Source organism: Pseudorasbora parva, chromosome 11 (genome assembly GCF_024679245.1).
Source record: "Pseudorasbora parva isolate DD20220531a chromosome 11, ASM2467924v1, whole genome shotgun sequence".
NCBI classification, from domain to species: Eukaryota; Metazoa; Chordata; class Actinopteri; order Cypriniformes; family Gobionidae; genus Pseudorasbora; species Pseudorasbora parva.
The window spans coordinates 26124316-26140185 of NC_090182.1; the positions used below are offsets into that span (position 1 = coordinate 26124316).

Genomic DNA, 15870 nt, shown 5'->3' on the forward strand with positions numbered 1-15870 from the left:
GATTTCATTTTCCAACAGGACTTGGCACCTGCACACAGTGCCAAAACAACCAGTACTGGGTTAAAGGACGCCTGCCTTAACCCCATAGAGAAGCTATGGGGTATTGTGAAAGGGAAGATGGCGACATGCCAGACCCAGCAATGCTGAAGGCTACAATCAGAGCAACCAGGGCTCTCATAACACCTGAGCAGTGCCACAGAACGATCGACTCCATGCCACGCCGCATTTCTGCAGTAATTCAGGCAAAAGGAGCCCCAAGTATTGAGTGCTGTACATGCTCATACTTCTCAGTTGGCTAGCATTTTAAAAATCTTTTCTTTGTATTGGTCTTAAGTAATATTCTAATTTTGAGATAACGAATTTGGGATTTTCCTTAGTGGTCAGATATCCTCAAAACAAAAAATACATTTGAAATGTATATCAGTCTGTGTGTAATGATTGATTTATAATCTACATCAGTGGTCCTGCAGAGTTTCAAATTGTCTCAAACTAGAAGTTTCTAGTATCCCTAATAAGACCTTTATTAGCTGGTTCAGGTGTTTATCTGGGGTTGGAGCTAAACTTTGCAGGACAATGGCCCTCCATGATCAGGATTGGACACCCCTGATATACACGCTTCACTGTTTGAATGGAATTGGTTAAACTTCTTGATGATACTCTATATCAGGGCTATTCAAATCTTACCCTGGAGGGCCAATGCACTGCGGAGTTTAGCTCCAACCCTAAACAAACACACCCATCTGTGATTTTCTAATGATCCTAAAGACATTGATTAGCATGTTCAGGTGTGCTTGATTAAGGTTGGAGCTAAACTCTGCACTGCATTGGCCCTCCAGGGTAAGATTTGAATAACCCTGCTCTATATGACCAGCACCTGTAGTCACATTTTAATGTGGTCGTCATCTTTCGGCTGTTCCCTTCAGGGGTTGCCACAGTGAATCATCTGCCTCCATCTAGTCCCATCCTCTGTATCCTCTTCTGTCAGACCGACTACCTTCATGTCCTCCTCCACCTCTCTAGACTTTCCTCCATCTGCTCCCTGCTCACTATCACCATGTCATCTGCAAACATCATAGTCCATGGAGATTCCTGTCTGATTCCTTGTTTCCACTACTCTTTCCCACAACTTCATAGTATGGCTCATCAGCTTAATACCTCTGTAGTTTCCACAACTCTGCACATCTCCCTTGTTCTTAAAAATCAGCACCAAAACACTTCTCCATTCCTCAGGCATCCTCTCACTCTCTAAAACCTTGTTGAACATGTTGTCATCAATATTATGATATTCAGATTTCATCCAATTTAATTTCAACACGTTCTATCAAGTCATGTCAAGTTTTATTGATAGCGCACAAGTTTAACACAACCGTAGTTGATCCAAAGTGCTTTACAATATACAATAAAATGAATCAATAAGATAAAGAGAAAAGGAGTCGGGGAAAAACAAAACAAAATAGAAATCAGGTATCAAAAACAATCAAAATGTGTATATACAGTACATTAAACACCAGATAAAGTACATACTACATACACAACAGCATCACTAAAAACACTGGATTTAAAAGCATCTAGTGATGGCGAGCCCCTGATGTTCAAAGGTAGACTGTTCCAGAGCCTTGGGCGACTACAGCAAAAGCTTGATCACCTTTAGATTTACAGCATGAATGAGGAACAGATAAAAGTAACTGGTCACATAGGGACAACGGGTACCACTATGCCACCCAGTGGATAGCGCGCCGCTATGGCACCCTCAGAACATTTTAATAGGGGTGGCCAGAGAAGGCCACAGCAAAATCTTGGGGAATCAAAAAATTCAGTGTAATGTGTGTTATACTTGTTTATGTTTCTGGTTAATGTAACAATATGACTTTAAAGCCACAGTCCGTAACTTTTTTGGTTAAAAATATTCCAAAATCAATTTGTCAGGTGTGAAGGTGATGGATCATTTGTAGCCTCTTCTTACAGCAGCTGGAATGTATTTAAATATGTCAGTGTGTGCAAACAACTGGTGTGTGTTGATTGACAACTCACACATACACCTCAAAACATTAGATTATTCTGCGCTGATACCGTAATTCAACACTGAACATTTTTTACTGAGGAAAAGTTAACTTATAACATACATTACTTCCCTATAAGTCACTACTGTATGGCATACATACAGGCCTGGTTCCAGAATCATTTCACTGAAGGTGCTTCTGAATTTACTGAGGGTGCTCTAGTAAAGTGCAGATAAGCAACGGCTCTACCAGGCTACAATGAGGAGTAATTTATCAATAATTGGAATTTCAAAAATATTATGCTACAAATTGCTTGAATGCGTTTTAACATGTAATCTTCCTGAGAACCAGATTTTTGTTTTGTTTTGTGAATTTAGAATATATAAAATATATAAAATATAAAATAAAAATATTTTTCCCCAGTCATTATTGTTTGGAGCATAAAACACAAATGTATTATTCTTTTTTTTTTATCCCTTTGCTATAGGCCCTATGATATATATCCTCTACCAGAAACACTTTATTGTTAAAATTAATAGACAAACAATGGGATTTTTTTTTTCATTCACCAATCAATTTTTATGCTTCAAGTTTTTTTTTTATCCAAACTTTGTATAAAGATGATTCTCAATGTTATGAAAGGTAGCCTACAGAATAATTTGATATACGATTTTATGCAATATGTAAACATAAATGCCATTTCCATAGGCAATGCATCTATATCTAATTTGCATGTGTTTTGGGACAATATGTAATGTTTAATAATATATTCATAAGAATAGACTTATGCAGACCTATGTTTTCAGAGAAAATCGCTTGTTCTCTATAAAGGCAAAACCTTTATTTTGGGTCTCGGGGATATTTCTGTCTCGTGCAAGTTGCATTCATATTTAGATGTCAATTCCGAAACTTTGCAGCATGCAATTGGCCGTCGAACAATTGTTTTATTTAATGAATAACTGTAGCCTCGAACGTGAGCCCAGATCTACGAACACTAAAATGGGGTTGCTTGTCAGTTCATCGCGATTTCACAAAGCTCCGTTATAAAAATGTTGTCAACAATAAATCTTACTTATTTGTGTCTTTACTTTGTTTGTTAATAAGAGGTTTCGCGTGCCGCATGAACTGAATAAAAAAGTGCTGTTTTTAGTGGTGAGATTCTGCGCGCGTTCGAGAGATCAACAACTATATATGTGATTGGCTGGCTACTCTCCGTTGCAGAAACACGCTGTAGATGCATTTGACGCTCTTCAGAACTCGGACACAAAATTGCAAATCTGCCAAAGGGCAGCTGAAACAGCTACTCTGGTGGCGTCAATCAATCTACAATCTGTGTTTTGTGGGCGGCTGCAGTGGGTGTTGCATTTTTTATTTCACTTCATAAACTAAATTGAATTTACATTTAGTATTCAAATTAATAGTAGCCTACCCGCTGCAAAATCATACTAGGGTTAGCCAGAGTTCATGGCCACCACTTGGGGGCGTCCCACCGCACTTCCTTTTCTGTGGCTGCAATTCTGAAACTGTGGTGCTGCAGCTGGACATTATTGGAGAACTAGAGTAAGCTAGCCTTCACAGTAAACGGTGTTTCGACACCTGATTCGTTCATAAATTGTACTGTAGCCTACCATTTATTGCATATAGAGAACAGATTAAAAAAGATTTAGCAGAAAAGTTTTTTAGGCAGGGAGTGCAAAATACTAGCAACGACATCTTCAGGTGCACCGCAAGTTCCTCATACCATAACCACTTGCCTTATTTTCCGGTAGGCTAGCCTATGCGGTTTGAGTCTTTTCTGTCTAAATGAAAGCGGAAGGAAAGGATGGTGTTGCGTTTAAAATGACGAATGAAGAACGCTAATGTGAAGGTATTTCTTTCTGAACCTGGACATTTTTAAAAATGTACACTTGGCGATGCTTTCTCGCCATTATATTTGTACTGGTTTACTTCTCCGAGGTTGGACAAATATGGACACAAGCTTTCTTTTGTATTTTATGCTTTTTAAACCTTCCTTTCGAAAAACAAGACCGTGAAGCAAGCACCCAGACGGATACACTTGAGGAAACGGCACGAGAGGTAACATTGCCTTCCTGTATGAGTAGGCTATGATGTGAGAATATTAAGAATCGTTCTGTCATTATTGTTATTATTACTTTGAACATGTGTATGGAGTGATTGAATTGTCCTGCTGGAAAATCTAACTTTTGGTACGTGTTTTAAAACATGTTTTCTACGGTGGTCATCAGCTGTTTGAGATATCATGTTCCAAAAACCAGCTTGGCTACTTTGGAACAAGCTGGACAAGCAGTGTGATAGAAGACATCTGTAATGGTTATTGTAAATGGATAAATAACAATAAAGTCAACTTTTAGGCAGACCTGTGAGAAGAACATGCGGCATATCGTCACTCGGCTCAGAATGATTAAACGCTTTGATTACTTATTCCGGTTCTCACGTCCAGGTCACTTTTTGCTACTTAATTCTGTTTGTAGGGTCTTCCAGAAAGCAAAAGGATAACCCAAAGCTCTTCCTGACCTCATTTCTGTATTCTGTATGATATCACCAGTTTAATCCCTTGCACCTTAATCCTCCTGTTTTAGTCGAAGAAAGATCGCAGTGTTGGTGCCATTGATGAGATTGATACCACCGGAACTGGACAAATTGTGTCTCATGCAGGGCAATATCCAAATGTAAAGAAGTCACTCCTCCTTGGTAAATCATGTTTTTCCACAAGCTTCACCCTCATTATGCCTATCTAGCATGTCTGGAGATTAATGAATCGGAGATCAGTTTTTTTTTTTCTTGAGCCATGACAAATTTTGATATTTGTTCTAAAGATGACACCAGAAATGCAGGATCAGAAAATATGTTAACATTCTTATAGGATCATGTGCCCTCTCTTTTAGAAAATGTAATTTTTAAAGCTAAAAAATATTTTTAATTTAAAAGTGATAAAAGCATATATGGCATTAAAGTGAGATCACTGCAGTTGTGCATGTCATGATTACATTTTGTTTTTCTTTTGTAGTGTTTAAAAGTGCCTATACTCACTTGGTCAAGCCATGGTACACTGCCCCAGAACTTGACAACAGTCAGCCCCTTTATAGGGCACTAGAGACGGAGTATAATTTAGTTGTGGAGAAAATTATTTGCAAGGCCATGAACATTGATCTATCTACTACCAGTGTGGGTTGTATTAGGATCTTTACTAACCACCTGCATAATGCAAAACAGTCAGACGGGTAAGCATGGTTTTCTTTAGCCTGATATACTGCATAATATTCTGGTGTGAGTGACACCACTGTATTGTTATGATTTTGTGAACTTCCTTCATTTTCTATTTTATACTTAAAGGAACACGCCACCGTTTTTAGAAATAGGGCTTATTCAACTTCTTTCCTACATTTAGATATGTAGGCAAATGCATTTTTGTCTCAGTACATGTATTGTTTTAGTTTGGCAGGGTCGCCGCTAGCTTAGCTTAGCATAATGAATAGAATCCTATGTTGCCAGCTAGCATGTCCCAAGTAAAAGTGATCAAAAAACAAAAACACCTGCCTAATTACTTCTTGTGGCCTGCATATTCACAAAGCGTACAAATAGCGATGCAGATTAAAGACTAGGTGATTTCCTAGGCAGATAATGACTTGGGACTATATTATGGGGAAGCACAGGCGAAGCACTGCTACTTTAGGCGCAGAGATATAAAGTAGCAGTGCTTCGCCTGTGCTTCCCCCTAATATAGTCCCAAGTCAATATCTACATAGGAAATCACCTAGTCTTAATCTGCATCGCTATTTGTACTCGTTGTGAATATTCAGGCCACAAGAAGTCATTTGGTGCCGTTTGTTTTTGGATCATTTTTACTCGGGACATGCTAGCTGGCAAAATAGGATTCCATTCATTATGCTAAGCTAAGCTAGTGGCAACCCTGCCAAACAAACAATGCAAGCACTGAGACAAAAATGCATTTGCCCACATATCTAAATGTAGGAAAGAAGTTGAATAAACCCTATTTCTAAAAACAGTGGAATGTTCCTTTAATCCTTTTTAGAGGCCATAAGCAGAACTCGGTCTTATGATTCTATTGCTTATGTTTTAAAAGCAATTCATTTCTGCCAAAACTGATCAACTTTACATTCAAAACTATGAGTAATGACCTGATGCATTTCCAGGAATACAGCTATTAAAATAAAAACCAACCTGTTTCTGTTTCAGTTCCCCAGTGTTCAGTTCAAGGTCAGAGGAAATGGCAGTTCTCAGAACTTTCTCTCAAGCTCTGGTGCGAAATCTTTTCCCTGAGTCTCTCTGGAAAGCAACTCTCTACCAGTGTGTTCTAACTGAGATTGTAGCTACCAAAGGTTAGTCCTACTTACCTTTGTGCTAAATACTTTCTAATTATCAGAACATTCCAATCAGCTATCTGGTAACAGCTAACTTTTGTAGCAGTAATTATTTGGTCTAGGACAATCTGAAACAAACATTACTTTTTTATTCATTGCATCAAGGATTGTCTCAACATGTCTTCACTACTTCTACAGACTTGTTCATCCACATTTTTATGTGTAAATACGTAGGGGATCGAAAGAAACTAATCTTTTATCTTTTTCTCAATAGTTATGACAACAGTGTTTTTTCGTCTAACTGCCTCCAATATCATATTTTAAAGGGTTGGTTCACCCAAAAATGAAATTTATGTCATTAATGACTCACCCTAATGTCGTTCCACACCCGTAAGACCCGTTCATCTTCGGAACTCAATTTAAGATATTTTATATTTAGTCTGGGAGCGTATACAAGTATATGCACACTATACTGTCCATGTCCAGAAAGGGAATAAAAACATCATCAAAGTAGTCCATATGTGACATCAGTTAGTTAATTAGATTCTCTTGAAGCATTGAAAATAACAAAAACTACAACTTAATTCAGCATTGTCTTCTCTTCCGCATTTGTTTTCAAACCTCAAATAAAGATTCAAACGGTCATGAATCGGCATTTTGATTCATGATTTGGATCGCGTAACAAACTGCCAAACTACTGAAACCACGTGACATTGGCGATCCGAATCATGAATGACCCGCAAACACATAACAAAGTAGGCGAGGCCACGGCGCAGTCATTACGCTGGACGCTGGACTTCGGGAGCAATGGTTACAATTTGTGTTTTATTCAGTTCCTGCTGATTAAAATGCAAATTTAGCCATCTGTGCTGCACATTTCATGGAAGACAGCTTTAAGAATCTTCAAGAGTTCAATACTGGATTTGCTCAAAGGCTCATACTAAAAGATGAAGCAGTTCCCACATTAAAGGCAAAAGCTGCTGTTTATGGGCCTAAACCTATAAGTACGTACATGTATTTTACATGTGTAGTTTCTGTGTGTGTTTTGGTTGCATCAAGACCAACGCGGGCTACGCTAGGCAGCTAACTAATTTGTTTCATACTTCTCAAACAACTGGCTACAAACACCAACAAACTTCTATGTAATCACACCCGCAAACATTGTTTATTTATTTATGTATTTTTGACGTTTCTGTTATTAGTGTATTCAGATACAGTAAAACTTTAACCAGAATATGAAAAGATAACTAACAGCAGTGACAGTGACACTACAAAAATACTTGAAATACGAAAATGCTTACCATTCACTAACGTCCATTAAAAGCCTTGCGTGCAGAGGTTCTGCTTGATCTTCATTCCGCTATTTGGGTCTGATTCGGGTTCAAATTGTTATGGCAATATTGACGCCATTATTTACCTTTTACAGTCTGTTATTTACACCGCAGATGTGACTTCTGCCCGTAATGGTAAGGGGTGTGGCATTTCCAGACAACCTGTGCTTGGCACATCAGCTAATAAAAATACATAAAGCTACATTTGGCCATTTAACCAATCTAAGACATTGCGTTTTTTGGAGGGATGGGCTTCATAGAACGGAAGCAAACGAGCCGTTCAAAGGACAGTGGAGACAGCGGTGTGGAATAAAGGTAAAATATAAGAAAAATACGTTTAAAAAAGAAAAAAGTATTAAGACATGTTATACTGCGCCCCATGAACACAACCAAGCCTGGAAAAACACCACGGAACCACCCCTTTAACCAATACAGCGTTTGTTTACACAAATATTTGATTGTTGGAGCCTCTAAATTGTCTTTCACAAAAACCTTTTAATGTTTTTGAAATGGGTCTCACACCAAGGCAGTATTTATTTGATCAAAAATACAGTAAACTATTATAACAATTTAAAATAACTAAAATTAAATAATGAAATTTACTAATGATGCAAAGCTAAATTTTCAACATCATTACTCCAGTCTTCAGTGTCACAATCTGTTAGAAATCATTCTAATATTCAGATTTAGTGCCAATTGTAATACATATTTTCAGGATTCTTGATTTTCATGGAAATCAATCTTACACTTTAAAAAAAAGGTAAAAAGCTGTCACTGGGGCAGTACAAAAATGAAAAGGTACATCTTTGTACCTTATTTACCCCTAAATGGTTCATAGTACCTTAGTTTTAGTTTAAATAGTACCTTTTATTACCTCAGGGTACTGCCTCAGTGACAGCTTAGTACCTTTTTTTCCAAGAGTGTATACTGACCCCACACAATGTTCATTTTGTGCTGTACTAATTGTATTGTGTATTTTCTACTAATAAAGTGATTCTTTGTTACTCCTGCTGTCCATGTCTAGCACTCGATGTGCTTGTGACATGCCTCTGTAATCCAGACAACCTGAATCAGATGGTGGTTTTGCAGTTGGATAGAGTAACCCCTAAAAGCTCAATAGGAGACCTGGTAAACTCGGATGTGGAAGGCACAACATCCTCTGTGGGAAGTGAAGAAGCAGGAAGGTAAGTCATCTAAAAAAAAAAGTCTAAGAATATTTATCATATCAATTTCATTTGGGGGCATCACTCTGTTCTTAAACTTGTGGATTGAAATTCCACAGACTGACAGATGAAGCAGAGGACGGTCGGACTGAAGACATAAAAGGAAAGAAGAAGGGTGATGCATCTTTCGCTTTCATCTCAGTCATTTGATTTATGAGCAGTATGTGTGCATAAATAATGTAATAAAGTGTAATTGAATTTCTTTTCTCTTTTTTCTAAGCAGTCAATAGAATCAAAGAACAGATTTCTAAATTGGTTAATAAGGTCAATCCAAAGAAAGCCTACAAGAAAAAATATAAGAATAAGGATCAAGTGCTTTTACAGAGGGCTTTATCAGCACGTAGATCTGCTGTTATTGAAGATGATGGTGCAAGCAGCAGAGAGGGCTCCTTTAAAAGCGGCTTGGACTCTGATAATGTATGAAATATACCATCAAATGTTAATATTAAATTGATTTACAAAATTTTCGGTGCGACTGATGCTGCCTGTGCTTTCTTTTAAAAGGACAGTGAAACTGATGTTTACCAAACAATTGTCCAAGAGGATATGATGGAATTTAAGCTTTCCTATGAGATGTGGCGGGTGGGAAACTGGGCAGTCCATGTTAAAAATGTAAGGCATATTTTAAAACAAAGAAAGCTAAACAATGTGCAATCTAAAGTGTTGAATATTTTAATAATAATTACGAAAAAACACTGTCTTAGGTTCAAAAAGAAGATGAAGAGCTGTGTTTCACGGTTCACCTGGAGGAGAGAAATAACCCTGAGAATCTCCACTGGGATGTGAAAAAGACCCAGTCAGATATACTTGATTTTCATAGCCTCTGGCAGGTGAGAGAAGAAATGGAGAGGAATCTTCAAAGCATCGGTTCTATGCTATTATAGTCATTTAATATTTGACTATTTTTTCTTTTTTGAAAGGATACTTCCACTTTACCCTCTATATCTGCAATATTAGAGAACACAAAAAAAGAACTTGATGAAGCATACGCAGAGGAAGTTCGATCAGCTTTTGAGCACTTTTTACAGGTAACGGCAGTCACACACACCATCTAGAATCTAAGAGGGAGTTTGCAGTTGAATGCCAGTAATAAATACCTGGAAATGTTTCCCCCTAATTTCTCTCCAGGAGCTGGTTTCTGATGCAAAACTTGGTCACACTCAGTCTGTATTTAAGTTCTTGGGCCCTTTTGCACAGCTGTGGAGTGATAATGCATATGAGGGAGGTGTTTGGAGTCTTCTGAATGGACTTGCAAGCTTCCTCACTCCTAGCCAAGAAGAGGAAGAGGTAAGAACAGATTTTAGGTCAATAGCTTTAAAACAATCTGATGATGCATTTAAAAAGTTTGGGGTCATATATTAGAATGGAATATATATGAATCTGAATGATCATGTGACACTGAAGACTGAAGTAATGATGCTGAAAATTCAGCTTACACTATCCCAAATATTTCCAACAATGGTTAACGGTGCTCTAGAATGAGTTGAAACAATATGTTAATTGTTCTCTGATATCTACATAGAGGGTATGTGGCTTATTTAAGGGCAAAAATGGTCCAGATACAGTTTTACAGGTCCATTTACAACCCTATATATCGTCCCTAGGATGTAATGCTCTGTTTTTGCCTTATTTGGAAGAGTCATGAATATTAATGTTGAGCTCTGCTCGGATTGGCTTATTTCAGCAGCTCACAGCAGTTCAGCTGTTTAGCGAAGCGGCTCGTGAGTCCTGACCGTCCTGACAGAACACAGACCGACTGAATGACACTTTAAGCAGAACATCTCAAATGGAGATTGATAAAATGCAGCCTACTTGTTTATTGGTGTTTTCAGATCATCGGCGCACGAGAAAGGGCACTCGTTTGTGCGGTTGCCAGATTTCAGTCATTTAAGTCCCCCAAACAGAGGTTTTCCGTGAAAAGAATACATCCGGTGTTTTACCTAAACATGTCCAAAATGGCAACCATATGCACAAGAACAAGCTCTCGCGCACAGATGATCTGAAAACACCAGAAAACAAGTAAGCTGCATCTAAGAAGTCTCCATTTGAGGTGTTCTGCTTAAAGTGTCATTCAGTCTACATTTTAGACTTTTTTCGTCAACGATATTGCATATTTATATAACGTTAGTCACAATGTAGGCTTCGCAGTGACTGTGATGTACTCTTAATACAAGCATGCAAAAACATCATACTTCAGTTCTCAAAAATATAAATGTATAACTTATATTTTTACAAAATTAATAGCCTTGTTTAAATGACTTATTGTTTAACTTATATGGTGGAAAAGGTGACGTTTGCTATAAGGATCGAGTGAATGATCTGTAAGCAACGTATCTATGGTTGTATTTTGTAATGCAAAATAATATTAACCTTTGTCATTAGACACACTATTTAGTTTTGTATGGGACTTGGTGTTTCCTATTTTTACTGTACTAGCATCTTGCGTCATCTAGACAATGCGGTCCCTCTAAGAAACTTTCAGTTTAATCAGAAATTGTTTAAACAACTAGTCAATAAGTTGATAAATAACTACTTACTGCTTGCAGGAATACAGTTGCCCCTTTCTTCAGTTTAAGACGCTGAGCGAAGCTTGCTTGAAATGGGCGAACAAACGAACGATTTGTTGTGGTGTCTGATTATAATAAACCTTAACCATGACTGCTGACATATGAAAAGTCCTCACGTCTCCTGCACAGCCTGGATCATAATGTGTCCGAGCTACCATTTTTGCTATCCTCAAGTGTCGTTTGATGATTCGGCTTAGTCAGTTCCGCCTGACAATGAACATGTTTGGACAGATGCAAATGTTGGGAATGTGCATATAAATGATCCCCAACGCTTGATTTCTCTGGGTTTAATCTATCTATGTGGGGGGCGTGGTTATGGTGGATTGTTTATTCAATAATTCAAGAAGGTCCTTGTACTCTTTCTAACTTGTACTCAGCCTTAAACTAACATATAGTTCTTGTAATTGTGTAACTATAGCATCTGTTACAATAAGGGTTTATGTACAAAGCAAGACCATAGACAGCTCCTCATTACCATGCAGGCCAATTTTTTTTTCTTTTTTAATCTATAGCATTTTTTTATGAAACATAGCAACACAGTTAGAAACTATAGCTACAACATGCAACAGGTGTAATATACATCTTTAGTGAAATATCTAATCCCTTAACTGATTATATACAAACCTAATTCCAAAAAGTTGGGACACTGTACAAATTGTGCATAAAAAAGGAATGCAATAATTTACAAATCTCATAAACTTATATTTTATTCACAATAGAATATAGATAACATATCTAATGTTGAAAATAAAACATTTTGAAATGTCAAATGCCAAATATTGGCTCATTTTGGATTTCATGAGAGCTAAACTAATTACCCGGCTAAAAATCTATAGGCCAAAAAAGAAGTCATATCTAAACTTAGGTGTTTTCTCTGGGCCAAGGCCCATTTAAAATGGACTGGCAAAGTGGAAAACTTTTCTGTGGTCAGACGAATCAAAATTTAAAGTTTTTTTTTTTTTTTTGGAAAACTGAGATGCCATGTTATCCAGACTAAAGAGGACAAGGACAACGCTCAGTTCAGAAGCCTGCATCTGTGATGGTATGGGATTACATGAGTGCATGTGGCATGGGCAGTTTAAATATATCTGGAAAGGCACCATAAATGCTGAAAGGTATATCCAAGTTCTAGAACAACATATGCTCCCATCCAGATGGTGTCTCTTTCAGGGAAGATCTTGCATTTTTCAACATGACAATGCAAGTGGACATACTGCATCAAGATCCTGTAGAAAATATTTGGCACATCATAAAGAGGAAGATGCGACAAAGAAGAACTAAGACAGTTGAGCAACTAGAAGCCTGTATTAGACAAGAATTGGACAACATTCCTATTCCTAAACTTGAGCAACTTGTGTCCTCAGTCCCTAGACGTTTGCAGTCAGTTTTAAAAAGAAGAGGGGATACCACACAGTAGTAAACATGGCCATGTCCCAACTTTTTTGAGATGTGTTGAGGATATTGATAATGATAAAAATCATTTCTGTTTGGCTCAGGGGACCAACCCACGTGTGCTGCATATTTTTATGACTCATCCACGCTGAATACCGAGCCTCTGAATGATCAATCGGGAGAAATGTTATACCTACGGAAAGCGGAGATTCTACTCTTTACGGTGCAGTTTACAGCATATAGATTGGATTAGCGGTTCAATTAGGTTTAACTTATGTTAAGTTATTAAATATTTTAGAACAATCAGGGTTTTTTTTAGCTGCGGACGGCTGTCTCTGTCTTTAAGGGTTAAGAGTAAAATGTAGATGTGCCAGTACTGTGTAACGGTGAAAACTGCCCCAATCTAAGCACTAGTCTAGATTACTGCAAAGTGCAAAAGCCTCTCATACCAGCCACTAAGAGAATGCACATTATAACATAACTTTCAAACCACTCAAATGTATTCCTTTACAACGGCTGTGGAGGTGAAGAGTCAAGACCCCAACTCCCATGATTCCACACTCATTCACGCTGTCATCAAGCTACGATTGTTTTGAATAAGCGACCTCTAGCGGCAAAACTTACATACTGTGCCTTAAGCATATGATACTTCTTTCAAAAACATTGAACAGTCTTAACCTCAAACTTATATCAATATTCTATATATTGGATCAACACATACTTCAAGATTTAATATCTTGTACAAATATCTATAGTTACAGTACACCTAAACAGTACCTTTATCTTCAATTATCAGAGTAGAGTGTAAATTATTGAGAATACTGCCACCCTCTGGTGATTTAGGTCATTTACTGTTACTATGTTTTTTTTCCCAGTGCAGTAACTGCAGAGAAGAGGGTAAACTTGATGAAGCAGGAGCCTCAACAGATCATGCTGGACCGACAGCACAGCCAGCCTGCATTGACTCAGTTGAAGAGCTAAAGGGGGGCATTATGGAAGGGCCATTGGCTACAAACATACAGTTTTGTACCCCTCATGAAGAGACTGACCCCTTAAGAAACAGAAAACCAGATATACAAGACACCAATCAGATCTCTGATCCTGGTTTGGGTTTTGATGTGCTTCCTGAGAGTCTAGCTGAGAGCTTAGATATCTTTGTTAATAGGTCAAAATTAGTAATTCCCACAGTACACTCCAGTGATATCTCAAGCTCCGTCGTGAGCCATGGTGAAGACTTACAGGCTTTGTCTATCTCAGGTGATGGCTTTAAAATTGCCCAGACTGGCGGCAAAACAAACAAAAAAGAAAAATTAACCCACAAAAAGTCAAATGGATCACAAAAGTTCAAAGTAAAAGAGAAAACTGGACAGTTCAAGGATGAGATGACAAATCAGCCTTCGGCTCAGAAAAAGGAAGCCCAGAGCAATTGGGAGCAGGTTGAGGCCACCAAAGCCATGTTTGATTTACTGAAGGAAATAACTGGTATGATGTAACTCCTTGTTCTGTTTGGCTTTTATGATGGCCAAGAACTGAAACTAAAAACTGATTTTCTTTGCCTTTTTATTTGTGTCTTAACCTTTTTAGGTAACTCAGTCCTCATTAATATTGTTGATGCCATTCTAAAACCAGTCCAGCCTTTGGTAAAGAAGTAAGTATCTAATAGCAAAGTTATTCAAATACCAAATTTGTTTAGCTGTAGATTTGTTTAGCGGTAGATGTGAAGATGAACTTAAGCTTTCGTCCCATGCAGGAAAATAAACAACTTTTTAAAAAGGATGCATCCTACCGAAGATCAGCTTGCAACCTACATTGATACTTTCCGGGAGAAGATATGGCCAAATGGAAACGTGCCCCAACAGCCGCCATGTGACAGTGAGGAGAAGAAAGAGACCAAGGAAAGGGCTTTGCAGCTTATAAATTCAAAATGTACGTACAAGATTTGCATCAGTACCTGAGATGTATAAAAATACATCAGTACACCCCCCCCAACACCACACACACACACACACTTTAAATGATTCCTTCATTTTTGTAATTGTCGTGGTGGTTTTAGATTCAAAATTTCTAATCCTCAAGAAGACTGATGTGGAAACGGTGTTTAAGATTTTCCAGGACACTGAGGAGAACAAGAAACTGGTTTATGTAAGATCTCGAGCTATGATTATTATTATTCATCTTTCTTAGTTAAAGTTAATTTTGAAATGTATTCAGAGGTTAACCAAATTCACATTTATATTCTTTCTGTGTGTCTGTAGAGGCTGCTTTCCTATGTCCTAAGGGAGTTCCTGCCTGGAGAACCTGCTTTCTGTTCAATAGCTAATCTGACTGTGAAGGACTGTGTTTCATAAAAGAAACATGTATTTTATTATTTTAGTAATTTTACATAGTTTTTAAATGTGCATTATTTAAAATGTTATATGGATATTCTTTAAAGATGCATTCTGATACACCTCAGTGAGGTCATGAGCAGCAAAATTCAGCTAAAAAATAACATTCAGCAAAAATGTTAACCCCGGTTTACTTTAGCTACTGTGATTTATGGTCCACTTCAATAATATTACAATATCTTAAGTTAACTTTTTGTTTTGTTCCTTAAAATTGTGCACTGTGAAGAACTGTTTTTCTATTTTTAAAACAGCACACATTACTCAAAATCAACAAAATCAAAATCAATAAAATCATCAAGTCAATGTGCTTCTGATTATGATTTTACAACAAGACGTACAGGGTCTGTGAGGAATGTATATGAATATTAAAATTGCCAATAAATAGTTATTTTACTACTAACTGCTAGTCGTTTAATTTATTGCACCATATTAAATTGTAATAAAAACCCAAAAATATAAAGGGTACTATTTTGTCACACATTCGACTGCACGTTGCAATATTAAATGTTTGCTAATCTGTACCTGTACCTACTGTCAAAACCATGACGTAACTGTTAGCCCGCTACAACTGCGCGTGTTCAGAGGGTTTTCTTACTTTTCTATGAAAGACTAACCATGTATGTTTAT

The 15870-nt window shown here is 37.5% G+C and overlaps 1 protein-coding gene across 1 annotated transcript; it reads left to right on the forward strand.

Annotated features, from left to right (window-relative positions):
• The first annotated feature begins 3357 nt into the window (after window positions 1–3357).
• Window positions 3358–15546, forward strand: si:rp71-46j2.7 (sorting nexin-25). The gene is made up of 17 exons (XM_067457601.1): window positions 3358–3560; window positions 3770–4076; window positions 4601–4712; window positions 5029–5242; window positions 6219–6361; window positions 8699–8858; window positions 8957–9012; window positions 9121–9314; window positions 9402–9509; window positions 9602–9727; window positions 9818–9925; window positions 10026–10184; window positions 13732–14338; window positions 14441–14504; window positions 14607–14782; window positions 14910–14998; window positions 15112–15546. Exons 2-17 carry the CDS (start codon window positions 3900–3902, stop codon window positions 15202–15204), a joined length of 2586 nt encoding a protein of 861 aa, XP_067313702.1. The 5' UTR covers window positions 3358–3560; window positions 3770–3899; the 3' UTR covers window positions 15205–15546.
• The last annotated feature ends 324 nt before the right edge of the window (window positions 15547–15870 follow it).

Excerpts from the sequence above, each read along its gene's own strand:
- si:rp71-46j2.7 (XM_067457601.1), top strand. The coding sequence starts at position 3,900 with ATGTACACTTGGCGATGCTTTCTCGCCATTATATTTGTACTGGTTTAC. Across the intron at positions 9,315-9,401 it reads GCGGCTTGGACTCTGATAAT|GACAGTGAAACTGATGTTTA; the intron begins GTATGAAATATA and ends TTCTTTTAAAAG. Across the intron at positions 9,728-9,817 it reads ATTTTCATAGCCTCTGGCAG|GATACTTCCACTTTACCCTC; the intron begins GTGAGAGAAGAA and ends CTTTTTTGAAAG.